The sequence below is a fragment of the Lynx rufus genome, unplaced genomic scaffold (genome assembly GCF_022079265.1).
Source record: "Lynx rufus isolate CCGP_SWC_20201006 ecotype Redwood Valley unplaced genomic scaffold, mLynRuf1.p SCAF_9, whole genome shotgun sequence".
NCBI classification, from domain to species: domain Eukaryota; kingdom Metazoa; phylum Chordata; class Mammalia; order Carnivora; family Felidae; genus Lynx; species Lynx rufus.
This window is the reverse complement of record NW_025814897.1, coordinates 111,513,803-111,531,340: the sequence shown is the minus strand read 5'-3', so window position 1 is coordinate 111,531,340 and position 17,538 is coordinate 111,513,803. Positions and strand designations below refer to the sequence as shown.

Sequence of the window (17,538 nt, the reverse complement as noted above, 5' to 3'; positions counted from 1 at the left end):
AGAGGGAGAGGCAGAGAGAAAGGGGGACAGAGGATCCGACGTGGACTGTGCTCTGACAGCCCAGAGCCCGACGCGGGGCTCGAACTCACCAACCGTGAGATCACGACCTGAGCTGAAGTCGGACGCTTAACCCACTGAGCCACCCAGGCGCCTCTCATAAGTGTTTTTGTTTTTATTTTTATTTATTTATTTATTTTTTAATTTTTTCATTCTTTTTTAAATTTATTTTTGAGACAGAGAGAGACAGAGCATGAGCAGGGGAGGGGGAGAGAGAGGGGGAGACACAGAATCGGAAGCGGGCTCCAGGCTCTGAGCTGTCAGCACAGAGCCCCACGCGGGGCTCAAACTCACGGAGTGTGAGATCGTGACCTGAGCCGCAGTCAGATGCTTAACCCACTGAGCCACCCAGGTGCCCCTCATAAGTGTTTTTAAACATGAGGCTGTGATGCCAGGATTGGTGGAATGTTCGCTTACTAGATGTGCACAGGGAGTTTTCAGTTTTCAAGCCTTTGTCGTCCGGTTCACTTGGTCCACTAATGACCGCTACGGCTCGAAGAGGGACTTCTGCTCAGGGCGGTGTCCGGGCGACTGCAAAACTAGAGAGCCAAATTGTCCGTTCTGCGGTGCACTTAGGACTCTACATCTGGCTTTTAGTTCAAAGCAATCAAAACAAGCGAATCCTGACTTAAATTCAGTGTTCTGACCAGGCCGTTGACTCCTGGAAAGGACCGCAGAGACTCCCTATCTCGCCTGCCTCTCCCTGGCGGAGGTTAGATTCCTGAGCAAACACCGGGACCCATACCTTTGGATAGAATGGTCTACAGACACGATGTTTATGTTCCGTCTGCATTAATAATCCCTCAGGTCTGGGTGAAGCTCTTGAAAGATCTTATAAACCATCGAGAGGGTAGCCAGTCCGTTAACCTTGCTTGCCACACTTCACGTTCTGCAGAATTCTCTCCGTAACGCCTGCCGCCTGCCACGTGTGTAGCCTGAAATCTTCATGGGGAGGGGCTAAGGGTTAACCGTGAGGCCCCTGGACAATCCTAGAGACCCTTGGATAGCTTTTGGAGGGAGAGGATTCAGAGCGGTTTGGATGCCCCCGTCAACATCCCGAATAACCTGCAGCAGGCATTTGCCTGGAGAGCTCGCAGCTCTCAGACTTGGGGTCTGGGCCTGCACAGCCGGCCAGGCGAGGGAGCCTGGCTCCGTGCCCATGAAATAACACGTCGATAACCTTGAACGCTTGGCAGACCAGGTCAGAGCCTCAGGTGCTACGTGGTGACACTTCCCAGGTGTGCCCGTCCCAGCCTGTCCCTCTACCCCCGGCATCCCCACCTGGACGCCCCTCCCACTCCCAACCTGTCCTGCCCACGCGGGCACTCTCCTGTGTCCGCGAGTGGCTCCCGTGAGCGGATGGGCCAGAAGCCCCCGGGGGCCTCTGGAGGCTTTCTGGAGCGGGTCCTCCTCCGGTCCCCCACTGGTGCCCCTGTCTTCTGGAAGACTGCTTCCCCCTCTTACTGTCATGCTTCCCGGCCCCACCCACAGTCTTTACGTCAGCCAGAGCGGACTTCTAGAGAACAGAAACAGTGACTTAAAGCCCTTGGAATGTTTTTCCTTCGTTCTTAGCATAAAACCCCTCTGCCTCCCATGGCTGCCTCTGGGCATTCCTCTCCAAAGTTAGCTGCCTGCCCTTGACCTCAGCCACCCTGCCCTTGACCTGCCCTTGACCTCTACCTAGAGGCTTGTTTTCCTTTAGGCTTGAGAGGCTTGCCCTCTGGGCTTCCTGTGTCACCCGGGAGGTCCCCTCTTTTGGCCTCTGTGTCCGAGTTGGGGCGGGGACCTTCTGCCAAGGTCTCCATCCTCCCTGTGGCTGGCACACCGGAGGCCGTCGACAAACTCTGGCGGAAGGAGCGCCCGAATGAAAGCTGCGTGCCTTTTGGGGCCTCTCCTGGGGCTCTTTGTTCCAATCAGCTGAAGACTAAGCTAGTTTGGGCTTTTGTAACTGGGCATCTTTGAAAGCGCGGTACCTGTTGATTTCCGCAGGTCCTACGCCCGCACTCTGTCGGCTCAAACAGATAAAAGCGAGAGGAACCGTTGGCGGTGAGAAAGCTCAGTGTCGGGTTTTTGCCCCGGTCCTCGGTGACTTTGCCCCTCTGTTAGCTGCCCTTTCCTCGCGGGGTGCTCGGGCAGAGTGTCGGAAGAGAAGGTGGCCGAGGGGCCGGCTGTGCGGGAGGGAGGCCGGGAGGGCATCAGGAGTGGCCAGGGAAGAAGACGGGCCAGGAGGAAGGGAGCCAGAGACCCGGCCCGGAGCCATTGACGGAAAAGGTGCGTTCATCTGTGGGCGCTCGTCAGTGTTCCAGCCTTCGGGTTGCTGACCCAGGTTGGTTTCAGTCACAGCCTCCGAGGAGGAGGAGGAGGAGGAGGGCCTGGCTCCGACATGCATAAGCACCCACTCCCGAGGACTCCGTGCGCCTGGATTTCGTGGCGTCTTTGTGGCGACCGGGATGGTCTCTCAAGTCAGCAGCCACAGGCACACCCGAGTCCCGGTGCCCCGGCCTGAAGATGAGGGGTTCAGGGCCATCACGGACTCCTGTGGACCCTCTGGGTTTCTTCTGTGCCAGCCTCCAGGCGGCATTTGCAGGTTGCCGAACAGCCACCGGCTTCCTGAGTCAGCGGGGTGTGGCCTGGGCTGCTGGCCTGGAGGGTTGGTGCCGTGGGATGGCCCGGGGGCGGGGGCCAGGGGGTGGGGGTTTCTGGGTGGGAGGGGGCTCCCCTCCTGGACTCTGCTGATCCCCGCCCCCAGGCCTCCGAGCAGAGGGTGCGGTGGGCTGTGTAGTGCCCGACAGGCAGGGGAGGGGTCGGCACGGAATCCCAGGATCGGATCTCTTAAGGGACCGTTAAGTTTGTCAAATGGCTAGGAAACCTGCAAATTCAGAACGAATCCCAGGGCCGTGGAAGGGGTTTTCTAACATCCGGTGAAAGGCTGGTGTGTTACGCTCTCCCCTCCTCCTCCTAGGGCGTTACTGAAGATGGCGGAAGCCCACCAAGCCGTGGCCTTCCAGTTCACGGTCACCCCAGATGGGATCGACCTGCGGCTGAGCCACGAAGCCCTGAAGCAGATCTACCTGTCTGGACTTCATTCCTGGAAAAAGAAGTTCATCAGATTCAAGGTTAGCAGATACCTGTTGAGATCTGTAAGGCGCTCACGTTAGCATCTGAGAAAACGCCTCCAGCTGCTGGTGAGAAAGCATTTCAGAGCGGTGATTGCCGCGTAATTGATACTTCTTCTGTCCTTGTGAAACACACTCATTGGCTTCCTGAAGTTCTGGAAGGCAGGCAGGGGAACCGGCGCCCCTAGGCAGGTGAGTTGGGGTTCAGAGAGCCTGCTCAGAGAAGCAGAGGAAAAGACCAGCATCCGTGTCTCCTGCTTGGAGCCCAGAACTCCTTACGCCTTGTAGAAAAAGGATTGTTTCCCAGCTGTGTGGATTGCAGTGAATTTACCTGACGGCTACCTTGCTGATAAAATTAGCCAAACGTTGGGGCGCCTGGGTGGCTCAGTCGGTTAAGTGTCTGGCTTCAGCTCAGGTCATGATCTCACGGTTTTGGGTTCAAGCCCCGCGTCGGGCTCTGTGCTGACAGCTCAGAGCCTGGAGCCTGCTTTGGATTCTGTTTCCCTCTCTCTCTCTCTGCCCTCCCCCCATGCTGTTTCTCTGTCTCAAAAATAAATAAACGTAAAAAGAAATTAGCCAAACGTTGAAATAGGTGCACGTAAATTCAAATATAGCTAGCTTCAAATGCTCTCAATCCTGTTTACCTGAAAGAGTGGACACGTATTCACCATTTTTAATTAACCATGGGTCTTATTTCCCCTTTGTTTGTAAATTCAATTTATTTCCAAAATCATGGAAGGAATAAAATACACATATGGAAAAAATTCAGACGAGAGAATTGTCCGGTTCCTCCCCGCCCCCACCGGCAATGAGGGAAACGGATAACTGTGTTCATTTTCCAGTTTCCTTTTCAGAGGGTGTGGCTCAGAGAAGGGCTGTTGAGAAGGTGCCAGGAGCCAAAGTAGGTGAGAGCAGTGACCTCAGAGAAGGTGGACAGGTCCCTGGGAACCGGCCTTGCTGGACAGGTGCCTGGGGCACAGCCAGAGGGCTCCAGGTCACAGGCCAGCCCCAGAGGCACCTGTGGTGGGGGAGGGCGCCACCTACAGGGAGAAGCGCGTTTTGCCACCCGACCTTGTCCAGAGCAACCCCTTTTTACCTTCAAATCCAAGAAAAGAGAAAGTTGGGTGCAGAGCTGTGGCCATCAATCGCTGCAACCCAGTGCAAGTGTTCTCTGGTCTTCAAGACCTTGTAGGACAGCTGAACAGTGCATAGCTGTGCCTAACCGAGGGGTTTGCAGAGGAGCACAGGGCTCGGAGCAAGAGGGGAGGCAGGGGGATGGCGGGTGAGCGGGAGACCTTCTGTCTAGACCCTTCCTGCCTCCGTTTTATTTATTTATTAAAAAATTTTTTTTTACTGTTTATTCATGTTTTGATAGAGACAGAGCATGAGCAGGGGAGGGGCAGAGAGAGAGGGAGACACAGAATCTGAAGCAGGCTCCAGGCTGTGAGCTGTCAGCACAGAGCCTGATGGGCAGGACTTGAACTCACGGACCGTGAGCTCATGACCTGAGCGGAAGTTGGACGCTCAACAACTGAGCCACCCAGGCGCCCCCTGCCTCCCATTTTAATATAACGTAATATCTGTGTTTATTTGTCTTAAAAACATTTGCTTCAGAGAACACCAAAAAGGACCCCCCGCTTTGTTTAAAATCTCTTTCCTTTACGCCTCTCAACAGCGGGGGATTGGGTGGGAATAGCATGTAGGGATGCAGCTGTCTTCTAAAAATTCAGGTAGGCTTTGAGAGCTTTTAAACCCATTGTCTTGGTCAAAGCAATCTCTTATTAAGATGGCTTTATTAAGAATTTCTTTGAGGGGGCGCCTGGGTGGCTCAGTCGGTTGGGCGTCCGACTTCAGCTCAGGTCACGATCTCGCGGTCCGCGAGTTCGAGCCCCGCGTCGGGCTCTGGGCTGATGGCTCGGAGCCTGGAGCCCGCTTCCGATTCTGTGTCTCCCTCTCTCTCTGCCCCTCCCCCGTTCATGCTCTGTCTCTCTCTGTCTCAAAAATAATAAATAAACGTTAAAAAAAAAAACAGAATTTCTTTGAGTTAGAAGTTTTGAAACAAACACGTAAATAAAGAGAATAAGGAGCTACACTGCTCACCTGGTTTCCAAAATTTTGTTTCATTTCTGCCGGGCCCTCACACCTGCCACTTTTTGTGGTTTTTTGCTACTTTTAGTGGTGGGGGTGTTGGCTGAAGGATGGTTCAACAGATTCTCAACATGGAGTGAGGTGTCTTGGAAATACTTGGGGGTTGAGTGGTCTTTTGATTCACGAGCAGCAGGAGGGGTGGTTTGGGAGCTGGGGTCTTGGGGCATCCCAGGTGTAGCGGGTTGGGGACAGGACTTTATGGTTGGCTCAGTGACATCCTTGAATTTTTTTTTTTTTTACATTTATTTATTTTTGAGAAACAGAGTGAGACAAAGCGTGAGCAGGGGAGGGGCAGAGAGAGGGAGACACAGAATCCGAAGCGGGCTCCAGGCTCCGAGCTGTCAGCGCAGAGCCCGACGCGGGGCTCGAACCCACAAGCCGCGAGATCATGACCTGAGCCGAAGTCAGACGCTCCACCGACTGAGCCACCCAGGCGCCCCAATGACGTCCTTAACTCGGTGTCATGAGTCAGTCTGGATGGACATGGGGGGAATCGGTGTTAAGCTAGTGGCTCAGGGGATTCTCATGTCTCGGGGTCACTCTCAGCGAATCTGCTCCAGGGAGGGGATTGGCTCAGAAGCAGAGGAAGCGAAGGGGCTGGAGGCCCTGGGGAAGATTTCCAGTAGTGACAGTGTGGTCACTTAGCCACGATGTGCTGCAAACGCCTCCTTCCCAGTGTCCGTCATCCCACTACCCTCACTACCAGGGGCCATGGATTTTGTGGGCGGGACGTGCTCACGGTGCATGCTCTGTTTCCAGAATGGCATCATCACCGGCGTGTACCCGGCCAGCCCCTCCAGTTGGCTCATCGTGGTGGTGGGTGTGATGTCAACCATGTACGCGAAGATCGACCCCTCGCTGGGAATAATCGCGAAAATCAATCGGACCCTTGATACTAGGTAAGTACTCTTTCCAGATCGCAAACCCTCTAGGAAGTTAGCGATTCTCGTTAGTGATTTTTGTCGCTGGTATGTATTCTTTTATTATTAAAAAAAATTTTTTAATGTGTATATATTTGGGGGGGGAGGGGCAGAGAGAGAGGGAGGCCCGGAATCTGAAGCAGGCTCCAGGCTCGAGCTGTCAGCACAGAGCCCGACGCAGGGCTCGAACCCACGAATCACCAGATCATCCCCTGAGCTCAAGTCAGAAGCTCAACCGACTGAGCCACCCAGGCGCCCCTATTTTCTGGTTGGAAAGCATCCTAGTACCTTCCAGCTGCCGTGGCTGTTCCGTGCCAGACCTCCAATCCTATTTCTCTGTTGTTTGTTTGCACTGACAAACCTTTTAAGTCTCTTACTAGAGCGGTAACGGTCCCCAGAGGCCTCGTCCCATAGCTGGGCTTTGTTTTTCGGGCCAGAGGGCACGTGTGGACGGTGGGAACCCCAGTGACGGACGAGAGGGCAGCCCAGGCGTGTCCTCACGTTTCCCGGGCCGTCCCTGTCGTGTCGGGGGCTGGCCTCAGCCGAGCAGATGAACTCTGGGCCTTTTGAGAAAGCAGCCCGGAGCCTGCTTTCAATTCTGTGTCTCCCTCTCTCTCTGCTCCTCCCCCGCTCACACTCTCTCTCTCAAAAATAAATAAACATTAAAAGAAAAAAATTTAAAAGCTTGGCCTTGGGTCGCCTTGAGCAGGTGCCCTTTGCCCTTGATCCCTTCTTGTTGAAAGCCCAGAGTCCAGCTGAGTCGCTCCCGGCCTCCACGCGGCCTCAGGAATGCCGGCTGGGGCCTTTACAAGCGTCTGCAGGGCCTAGAATAAAAATGCCATCATTTCAGGGGAAGCGTGCCTGGGCTGAACGCCTGCCAGATCCCCTGCGCTGCCTTGGGGGCCCGGGAGGCCAAGGCGGGGACCCCAACATTCCTGATGCCCTGGGCAAACCTTGCTCCTCCTGTCCTGGCGATCCTGGGGAGTCACAGGCCGACCCCTGCAGACGGCTGGCCTCACCCTGGGTCATACTGTTTCTCCGTACGTTTCAGACTGCTGTGGATTTAACACAGATTTTTAATTTACTCTCCAGTGTGGACTCTTAACACTGGATTATATTTAGAAGTCTTGGCTATTTACAGCCCTTTATAATCTGGGTCTTTATACGATTTGTTTCTTTGCTCCCTCTAAACCAATTGCGGTGAACTGGGCCGTCCCTGGCCCAGATTTAGAAAGAACAGATTAAGAGCCAGCGTCTTCCAGGCTCGAGGGTCATTCTGGAACCATCTTCCTGGAGAGCATCTCCGACGGTCCCGGGTGACTGTTTTCATAAGCATAGACGTACTGGCTGTGTGGGGTGTGCTCTGTGTTTGGCCCCTGCAGCTTCAGAAGGAATGTGTTCTTTAAAAGAAAGCTTTTTTGGGGGGCACCTGGGTGGCTCAGTCAGTTAAGTCTCTGACTTCGGCTCAGGTCATGATCTCAAGGTTCATGAGTTCGAGCCCCACGTTGGGCTCTGTGCTGACAGTGCAGAGCCCGCTTCAGATCCTCTGTCTCCCTCTCTCTATGCCCCTTTCCCTTGTGGGCTTTCTCTCAAAAATAAATAAAAAAACAAAAATAAAAGAAGGCTTTTTTTTTTTTTTTTTTTTTTTGCTAATGCTTGTCATCCAAGTATCCATATGTATATTATATTAAAAATCCTGAATGTGTCATCTCTTTGTTAACGTTATGATACTCTCCAATTTTTGTGGACCTAATAGGTATGTGTCTTTTCCTTCAGTGATGTAGGACTTCGGAATCCAAAGCGTAGATGATCTGAGAGATAGGTTCTTAAATGCCTAGATCTAAGCTGGTTTACAGATTACACTATCCGAAAAGAAAGTGTAGAGATAAAGCAGAGGCTATAGTTAAACTTGGACACAAGATTTCTTTTTTTAAGTTTATTTATTTTGAGAGAGAGAGAGAGACAGACAGACAGAGCACCTGAGTGGGGGAGGGGCAGAGGCGGGGAGAGAGGGAGAGAGAGAGAATCCCAAGCAGGGACCATGCTATCAGTGCAGAACCCCACATGGGGCTCGATCTCACGAATGGTAGGATCATGACCTGAGCTGAAACCAAGTGTCAGACACAACCTCCTGAGCCACCCGGGCACCCCAAGCTTGAACACAGGATTTGATGGCTTATAGAAAGACACAAATTTTGGAGCAAAAGTATTTTACCTTCAAGATAATTAGTTTCAATGTCACTTAAGCACGATAAGGTGTTAACTTGGCGGTTTTTCAATAGTGGAAGTACCTTTACCTTCTGTATATTGGTTGTGTTAATAATTTGAAGCACACTTGAATCATTTAAAAAAACGAGATACAACTGACGTATAATGTCATGTTAGTTTCAGGTGTATAACATCATTTGGTAGGTGCATATACCTTTAAGTGATTACCACCAGCCTAATTAATATTCATCTCCCCATATAGGTACAAATTTTTTTTTCTTACGGAGAGAGCTTTTAAGATCTACTCTTCTAGCAATTTTTTTGAAAAGTGTGTACTTATTTTGGGAGAGCAAGTGTGCATGCAAGCAGGGGAGGGGCAGAGAGAGAGAGAGAGAGACCTCACTGGCAGCGCAGAGCCCGACATGGGGATCAAACTCACGAACCGTGAGATCGGATGCTTAACTGACCGAGCCACCCAGGCTAGCGTCCTCCCTTTGGTTCGGGGTCCAGAGTGTCACTGGTGTCGAGGGGAGGCTGCTCTGGCTGGCAGTGCGTAACGCATTCTCGGCTTGTCTCGTCTCCCTAGCGGCTACATGTCCAGCCAGACGAAGAACGTGGTCAGCGGCCTCCTGTTCGGCACGGGGCTGTGGGTGGCCCTCATCATCACCATGCGCTACTCCCTCAAGGTGCTGCTGTCCTACCACGGCTGGATGTTTGCGCAGCACGGCAAGATGAGCCGCGCCACCAAGATCTGGATGGTAACGGAGCCTCCCTTCGCCCTCAGTGCCGGACTCGTGTGGATTTTTTTATTTTCTTTATTTTTGAGAGAGAGAGAGCGACAGAGCATGAACAGGGGAGGGGCAGAGAGAGAGGGAGACACAGCATGGGAAGCAGGCTCCAGGCTCTGAGCTGTCAGCACAGAGCCCGACATGGGGCTCGAACTCCCGAACCGTGAGATGGTGACCTGAGCCGAAGTTGGACGCTTAACCGTCCGAGCCGCCCAGGCGCCCCTGGTATTGGTTTTTCCTTTTTTTTTTTTTTTTTTAAGTGCTTTTATGGGGCACAGTTTGACGTACAAAAGGCCGTAGCTGTTTAGCAGTGTGTCTGCGGGGACGTGTGCACCTGCAACCCCATGATCAGTCTCCGGGCCATAGACTTAGCTCCTTGCAAAGTTTCCTCACGCCCTGCCCCATTTTCCTCCGTGGAAAGAGCCCGTGAATGAGATCCACCTTCTCAGCAAGGGTTTAGGCCCACAGTGCGGCGATGTCGGGGACAGGGCCAGTGCCCCGGCCGGGCAGCCGCCGCCCCGTTCGCCGCGGTATCGGTCCTTCTGCGGCTGGCTCGCCTCACCTGGCACGGAGTCAGGTGCGGGTGCCTTGTACTTCCAAAGGAGGATCCCCGTGGACCTCTCCCCTCCATGCTTGGCTGGTTGACCTGGGAGTTGGCCTCTCCTTGCTGCCGGGGGCATTGCTTCCCCGTGACTCACACGTGTGGCCAAAGAGTAAAGAGTCTGGGAGTCCTGAACATGGTGTATTAGCGTGTGCTAGGCTCGCCATCCATCAAAGTAAAGTGACATCCGTCTGCAGCTTTCAAAGCTCTTCTGACTGAGTGGTTCCCCTAGCCGACCGGTCTGACCAGGTCTCCCCGGTTCACCCTTCTCCCCGAGGGGGTTTTGCCTGCTCTCCTGGGCCCGTAGTCTGAGCGTCCCCTCGTCTGCCGTGCGTGTGGACGTTTGTCCGACTTCACCGGTGACGGCTGAGCTCCACCTCCCGGGGCCCACCCGCACCCACACGCTTCGCTCTCCTCCAGACCGACTTCCTGTGCCCACGTGGCTGTGAGATTTCAGTTTTCCAGAGAAGCAGAATTTAACACCCACGAGAGAGTCAGAGACGGCACCCACACTTCACAGAATAAAGCTAAACGGTGTTCCCACGATGGCATTCTGGTCACGTCCGGTTGAGTCCCAGCCGCCACCCCCCCCCCCCCCGAGCCCTAGAAATGCCTTTGAGGTCTGGTCCACAGGAGATGACCAGTTACGACACCAAGGTTAGATCATTCCAGATGAAAGCGAGGGCCGATAGGCAGATAGGTGCGTGCTGTCCATTGGGCTTGGCGGTGGCTGAGGGGGGGCCGCACCGCTGCTCCTGGGGTTGGCTCGAACCCAGGCTTCTCGGTCCAGCCCCTCATCACCGTTGCCAGAGTTTTGAGCCAGTCCCTAACCCGAGGGCCTCGCAGAACCAGCTGACTGACACGGGGCCCGCATGCAGCGGTGCAGACAGCAGAATCTGGGCGCCCAAGAAAGGGTTCTGTCCCGGGCCCCTCGTGGCATGTGTCAGACTTGGGCTTTCATCAGCCTGGGTTTCGTTTGGGCTTCCCTGCTTGTTTGTTTCCCCAGGGCGGAAAACAGACCAGAGGGGACACAGGCCACCGCAGAACATCCGCAACCAGTCGGCAAGTCGTCTGCGCTTGAGAACCGGTTTCACATCTTTAACGCGGTCTCACGTTTTAAAACGTACCTTTTTTGTTTTTAAGGGCATGGTCAAGATCTTTTCGGGCCGCAAGCCCATGTTGTACAGCTTCCAGACGTCTCTGCCACGCCTGCCGGTCCCTGCGGTCCAGGATACTGTGAACAGGGTAAGCGTGGCTTCAGCTCGCTGTGACGCCCGCTCCGAGGTGCAGGTGTCCTGGGATTCCGCTTTGTGACCGGGTTAATTTACCATCGTTGGGTCACGGACTTGTCTGGCTGTTGTGGGAGATCTTTTCCTTTCTGATATATCAGCGTGTGTTATGTGTTTTACTTTTTTTTTTTTTTAATTTTTTAAATGTTTATTTGTTTTTGGGAGAGAGAGACAGAGCATGAGCAGGACGGGGGTGGAGAGAGGGAGACACAGAATGCGAAGCAGGCTCCAGGCTCCGAGCTGTCGGCACAGAGCCCGACGCGGGGCTCGAACTCATAAACCTTGAGATCGTGACCTGGGCCGAAGTCAGATGCTCAAACGACTGAGCCACCCGGTTGCCCCCGTATTAGGTGTCTTTTAAAAGGTATCACCCTTGTTAGAGAAACGGCTTCACAACGTTTTTCTTAGATAGCTTCGTTGAGCCGTAATTCACATGCTGTACAGATCCGTCCCAAGTATCTAGTCCGACGGTCTGTTACGTGATTAGCGTTTTACGTTGTGATAAAAATGTATATGGAACGTAAACGTGACCGTTGTAATCACTTTGAAGTGTGCAGTTGTGTGGCATCGAGTACATTCTCTTAGCACAGCCTCCACCACAGTCTAGTTCCAGAACTTTCCGTCAGCAAAGCCCCGTGCCTGTGAGCATCATAACCCGTTTTACGCCCCAGCCCCCTGGCTCCCACTAGGCTGTCTCTAGGTTTGCCTGTCCTGGAAGTTTCCTGTAAGTGGAATCCTGCAATATGTCCTGTGCGCCCGGCTCTTAGACCGTTGAGATTTATGTGTCCCTCAGTCTGTCATTCCTGTTGATGACTGGATGCTATCCACCTGTATGGTCGGACCGCACTGTATTCATCCATGCATCTGTCGATGGACATTTGAGTTTTTTCCACCTTTTGGTTGTCGTGAATGGTTTTCGTTTTCGATCAGGCACCTGCTTGCGGTTCTCTCGGGCGCGAGCCTGGCACTGGGATCACGGGATGAGGGAGGATTTCTTGTTTAACTTGTCAAGGAACAGCCGTGCTGGTTTCCACGGCGCCTGCGTTCCCACCGCAACCAGTTTTTGCCTGTCCTGTGGCCCCACTTTAAAAACGTCTTGGCTTTTGGGGCCCCTGGGTGGCTCCGTCGGTTGAGCGTCCGACTTCGGCTCAGGTCATGATCTCGCAGTTCGTGGGTTCGAGCCCCGCGTCGGGCTCTGTGCCCACAGCTCGGAGCCTGGAGCCTGCTTCCGATTCTGGGTCTCCCTCTCTCTCTGCCCCTCCCCTGCCCATGCTCTGTCTCTCTGTCTCAAAAATAAATAAAAACATTTAAAAACATGTCTTGGGTTTTGAATCCAGGCTTAGTCATTTAGTTTCTGTTGGCTTTTTCGAGTCCCCCCTCCTCTCTGCTCTCGTGTGCCCTCCCCTGAGGACGGGCCTAGCGACACCTGTGGTTCTGGTGACTGGCCTCGAGCTCATTCTAAGTGTTGTTTTCAGTTTCGCGAATGCACATCTCACTTTGAATAAACTCGAACAGCCGGTTGGTTTCAGCAATGGGGCCCCACCTTTAAACATTCAGGGAGATTTCTAGAGATTTCATTGCTGCCTCAAAGCTGTTTTCACAGCAGCTAATGTTGGCACAGTGAAACGTTTCCCGGTAAACCGAGGGCTTTACTTTCTTGTTTGTTTGTGATGTTTATTTTTGAGAGAGAGAGCGGGAGCGGGTAAGGGGCAGGGAGAGAGGGGGAGAGAGCATCCAAAGCAGGCTCTGTGCTGTCAGCAACGAGCCCATCACGGGGCTTGAACCCATGAACTGCCAGATCGTGACCTTGGGTGAAGTCGGATGCTCAACTGAGCCCCCCAAGCTCCCTTCTTTTTTTGTTTTTGTTTTCCATGATTGTTTTCATTCTTTTTTTGTTCTTTTAAAGTTGGTTTCCTTATTTAGGAGTCGGGGAGGAGCAGAGAGAGGAGAGGCAGAGAATCCCAAGCAGGCTCCACACTGTCAGCGAAGGGCCCGACGCGGGGCTCGAACTCACAGACCATGAGATTATGACCTGAGCCAAAGTCAGACGCTTAACCGACTGAGCCGCCCAGGCGCCCCAAGATTTTCTTTGCTTTTAATTTTTTTAATGTTTAGTTTTGAGAGAGAGAGAGAGAGAGAGCGAGAGAGCATGGGTGGGGGAGGAGCAGAGAGAGAGGGAGACACAGAATCCGAAGCAGGCTCCAGGCTCAGAGCCGTCAGCACGGAGCCCCACGCGGGTTCCAACCCAAGAACCGCGAGATCATGACCTGAGCCGAAGTCGGACGCTCAACCGACTGAGCCTCCCAGGCGCCCCGCGAGATTTTATTTTTAATCTCTACACCCAGCGCAGGGCTCGAACTCCTGACCCCGAGATCAAGAGCCACGCGCTGTACTGACTGAGTCCGCCAGGCGCCCCGCTTGGGGAAGATTTTTGAACCTTTGAAATCTGTTTACGGTTTTTTGTGAGGCACGGATGAGGGGCCCGTGCATTTTAACTTGGCTTATGTGCTTTTCGTCAACCCCAGTATCTGGAATCGGTGAAGCCGCTCATGAAGGAATCGGACTTTAAACGCATGACGGTTCTCGCGCAAGATTTTGCCGTCGGTCTCGGACCCAAACTGCAGTGGTATCTCAAGTTAAAGTCCTGGTGGGCTACAAACTACGTAAGTGCTCCCACACACCGTCGTTCTCGGGGCCGAGTGTTTCGTGTGCAAACACGGGTCCGTGCCACGAGGCCGGGCTCCCCCGTGTGTGGCCGCAAGAGGGGGCCGCCTGGCGGGTGACCCGAGATGGGATGTGGAGGAGACATTAACTGTGACCGGACAGACCCGATGATGAGGCCGCAAGTCGGGGCTGGGGGGCTGGGGGGCAGTGGCAGGGGTGGGGGGTCGCGCTGTGTTTTGATGAGGCCCCGTCTATGAGGGTGTGGAACTCGCACACCCACCCGGGCTCCTGTGTGCACCGATGCGTGTGCACGCACACACGCACCTCAACACGAAGCAGTGTGGCAGGAGTCCCCCAGAGCAGTCCTTGCCCCCGCCCCGGGCCCCGCCAGTCTGTGTCACTCCTGCTAAGCTCACCAGCGGTCTGTCCCGTGTGCACCCGACAGGTGAGCGACTGGTGGGAGGAATACATCTACCTGCGGGGCCGGGGGCCACTGATGGTGAACAGCAACTATTATGCCATGGTGAGTGGCCGGGGAGCGCCTGTCCCCGCTCCCGCTGGCCCAGGGCTTCCGTCCGCGGCCCCGGGGACCTGCCCTCCGCGCCCAAAAGCTGCGTGCGCGTCTCTGTGTTTGCCCCGAGCCACCGCGGAGAAATGAGGACAGCAGAAATGCTCTCGGGCCCGTGCCCTCTCCCTGTTGCCACCCCTGGGCGCCGGGTCGTGCCACAGCAGCCTGAGGGCCCGTGTCCCTGCCCAGCTGCCGCGCTTAGTGACCTGGTGGGCCGGGCGCACAGCTTCCTCCCTCGCTGCCCTAAGGCGCCAGGAGACCGAGCCCCGTGTGTCATTTCAGGGTCTCTTGGGGTTTTTTACCCTGTCTTCCGCGACATTGATGGCTTGGGAGGGCACACGCCATTCTTTTGTGAGAAGCCCCTGAAAACGGGGGGTTTTGGGAACTGGCATTTAATACCTGTAATAACTAGCCAACCTCATTCTTTGTCTCTTGCTTTGTCCTTCCCTTCCTTTCATTTTCCCGTGAAACATGAAAGAAAACCAGCAAAGCGTAGGAAGCGGGGTTTCGGTTTGTTTTCTATCAGAGCAGGTGTGATTTAACACGTAGGGAAGGATTTCCGCGGTGCAGAAACGCCCTCCTGTGCAGTTACGTCAGCTTGTCTCCTCCTACGAATGTTCTCTGTGCCGTGTGCACCTTTCCAGGACTTGCTGTACGTCTTACCGACGCAGATCCAGGCGGCGAGAGCCGGCAACGCCATCCACGCCATCCTGCTGTACCGACGGAGACTAGACAGGGAGGAGATCAAGCCGGTACGCAAGCAAACTGCTCTTTAAGAGTTTCGCTTTTTATGTTTATTTATCTACTTTGAGAGAGAGCGCGTGCACGTGTGGGGGAGGGACAGAGAGAATCAGCACAGAGCCCGTCAGCACAGAGCCCGACGCGGGGCTCGATCTCACGAAGCGTGAGATCATGACCTGAGCTGAAATCGAGAGTCGGAGGCTTAACAGACTGAGCCACCCGGGCGCCCCTAAAAAATTCTTTTTAAGCGGCTTTGTTGACGTGGTGCACATACGTGAGGCATGCAGTTTGATAGGTTCTGATGAATTTATATAATGTACGCCTGAAACCGTCACCACAGTCAAGACCGTGAACACAGCCGTCACCCCCAGACGTTCCCCTGGGGGCCTTGTGCTCTCGCTGAGCCTCTCCGTCACCTGCCAGGTAACCGCCACCTGCCTCCTGTTATTCTAGATTGTTTGCATTTTCCAAAGCTTTGTGCAGGTGGAATCCTACAGTGGACACTCTCTCTGTCTGTCTCTCTGTCTCTCTCTCTCTCGTCTTTCACTCTGTGTAATTATTTCGAGATTTAACTCTCCGTGCGTATCCTAAACGGATATCCGTTCGTTGTACTTTAGTCCCATAATCAGCCCTGGAAGAAGCCCTTGCTTACTTGTGCAGGAAAATGGTTAAGCTGGTAAATTATTCAAGAGGGACGAGATGTTCCTTCCTTCTTCATGCCCTGCAGGGAAGGGAGCCCAATGCAGGGGCTTAAACTCAAAACCCTGAGATGAAGACCTGAGCCGAGAGCGAGGGTTGGACACTTAACTGGGCCATGCAGGCGCCCCATCGTGTCATGTCCTTTCATCCTTCCCTTCCCTTGCCTTCCCCATCCCTTCCCTTCCCTTCCCTTGCCTTCCCCACTCCCCTTTCCCTTCCCCTCCCCTTCCCTGCCCTTCCCCTCCCCTTCCCCTTCCCTCCCCTTCCCTCCCCTCCTCTTCCCTTCCCCTCCCCTCCCCTCCCCTCCCCTTTCCCTTCCCCTCCCTTCCCCTTTCCCTTTCCTTCCCTTTCCTTTCCCTTCCCTTCCCCTTCCCTTCCCTTCCCTTCCCCTTCCCCTTCCCCTTCCCCTTCCCCTTCCCTTCCCCTTCCCCTTCCCCTTCCCCTTCCCCTTCCCCTTCCCTTTCCCTTTCCATTTCCCTTCCCTTTCCATTTCCCTTCCCTTTCCCTTCCCTGCCCTTCCCCTCCCCTTCCCCTTCCCTTCCCCTTCCCTCCCCTTCCCTCCCCTCCTCTTCCCTTCCCCTCCCCTCCCCTCCCCTCCCCTCCCCTCCCCTCCCCTTTCCCTTCCCCTCCCCTTTCCCTTTCCTTCCCTTTCCTTTCCCTTCCCTTCCCTTTCCCTTCCCTTCCCTTCCCTTCCCTTCCCTTCCCTTCCCTTCCCTTCCTTTCCCTTTCCCTTTCCCTTTCCCTTCCTTTCCCTTCCCTTTCCCTTCCTCCCCCTCCCCTCCCCTCCCCCTCCCCTTCCCCTCCCCCTCCCCCTCCCCTCCCCTCCCCTCTTCTCCCCTCCCCTCCCCTTTCCTTCCCCTTCCCCTTGAGAGAGACAGATAGAGCACAAGTAGGGGAGGGGCAGAGAGAGGAGGACAGAGAATCCCAAGCAGGCTCCACACTGTCGGCACAGAGTCCGATGCGGGGCTTGAACTCACAAAGCATGAATCCTGACCTGAGTCAAAGTAGGACACTCGACTGTCCGAGCCACCCAGGCATTTCTTTCTTAAATACGCCTTTGGTTGAAAGTGTCAGTTTTATAAATGACCGATCAGAACGTGTTACTTGGGAAGGAAGATGCCGGAAGCCCTGGCACAGTTCAAGCTTTGCTTTGCGGTGAAGGTCGGCGTCCCAGAGGAAGGCTGCTCTTTGCAGAGTTTGCAAGGGATTAAGTCAAACGCCCTGTGCACTTGGAAAGCAAATCCAGCATTTCAAAATTTTTTTTTCAGTTTTTTTTTTAATGTTTATTTATTTTTGGGAGAGAGGGAGTGTGTGAGCAGGGGAGGGGCAGAGAGAGAGGGAGACACAATCAGAAGCAGGCTCTGAGCTGTCAGCACAGAGCCCGGTGCGGGACTTGAACCCATGAACCGTGAGATCATGACCCGAGGTGAAATCAGATGCTTAACTGCTGAATCGACTGAGCCACCCAGGCGCCCCTAAAGATTTTCTTTTTTTATTCTTTTGTGTAATCTCTACCCCCAGCGTGGGACTCGAACTTACAACCCCGAGATCAAGAGTCGCACGGCCTTCCCACTGAGCCTGCCCGGTGCCCCACAAATTCAGCATTTAATTTGCTCCCCCCACCCCCCCCCCCCATGGAATTGTTATTTGTTTGAAACATACTTTTTTTTTTTTTTTTAAATTTTTTTTTCAACATTTATTTATTTTTGGGACAGAGAGAGACAGAGCATGAACAGGGG

At 54.1% G+C, this 17,538-nt stretch overlaps 1 protein-coding gene and 1 non-coding gene across 2 annotated transcripts in view; one reads left to right on the top strand and one right to left on the bottom strand.

The window, feature by feature from the left end:
- The window catches only part of CPT1A (carnitine palmitoyltransferase 1A), a 55,143-nt gene that overhangs the window by 12,329 nt on the left and 25,276 nt on the right, over positions 1-17,538 (top strand). Inside the window, exons 2-8 of the mRNA XM_047070063.1 lie at positions 3,020-3,173; positions 6,081-6,220; positions 9,036-9,207; positions 10,982-11,083; positions 13,653-13,790; positions 14,237-14,314; positions 15,004-15,111. Coding sequence (XP_046926019.1) covers positions 3,033-3,173; positions 6,081-6,220; positions 9,036-9,207; positions 10,982-11,083; positions 13,653-13,790; positions 14,237-14,314; positions 15,004-15,111 — 879 coding nt within the window. The 5' untranslated portion in view covers positions 3,020-3,032. The remainder of the gene's footprint in view (positions 1-3,019; positions 3,174-6,080; positions 6,221-9,035; positions 9,208-10,981; positions 11,084-13,652; positions 13,791-14,236; positions 14,315-15,003; positions 15,112-17,538) is intronic.
- Positions 6,411-6,495, bottom strand: TRNAS-UGA (transfer RNA serine (anticodon UGA)). Its single transcript has one exon. It is a non-coding gene; the product is annotated as a tRNA-Ser (tRNA).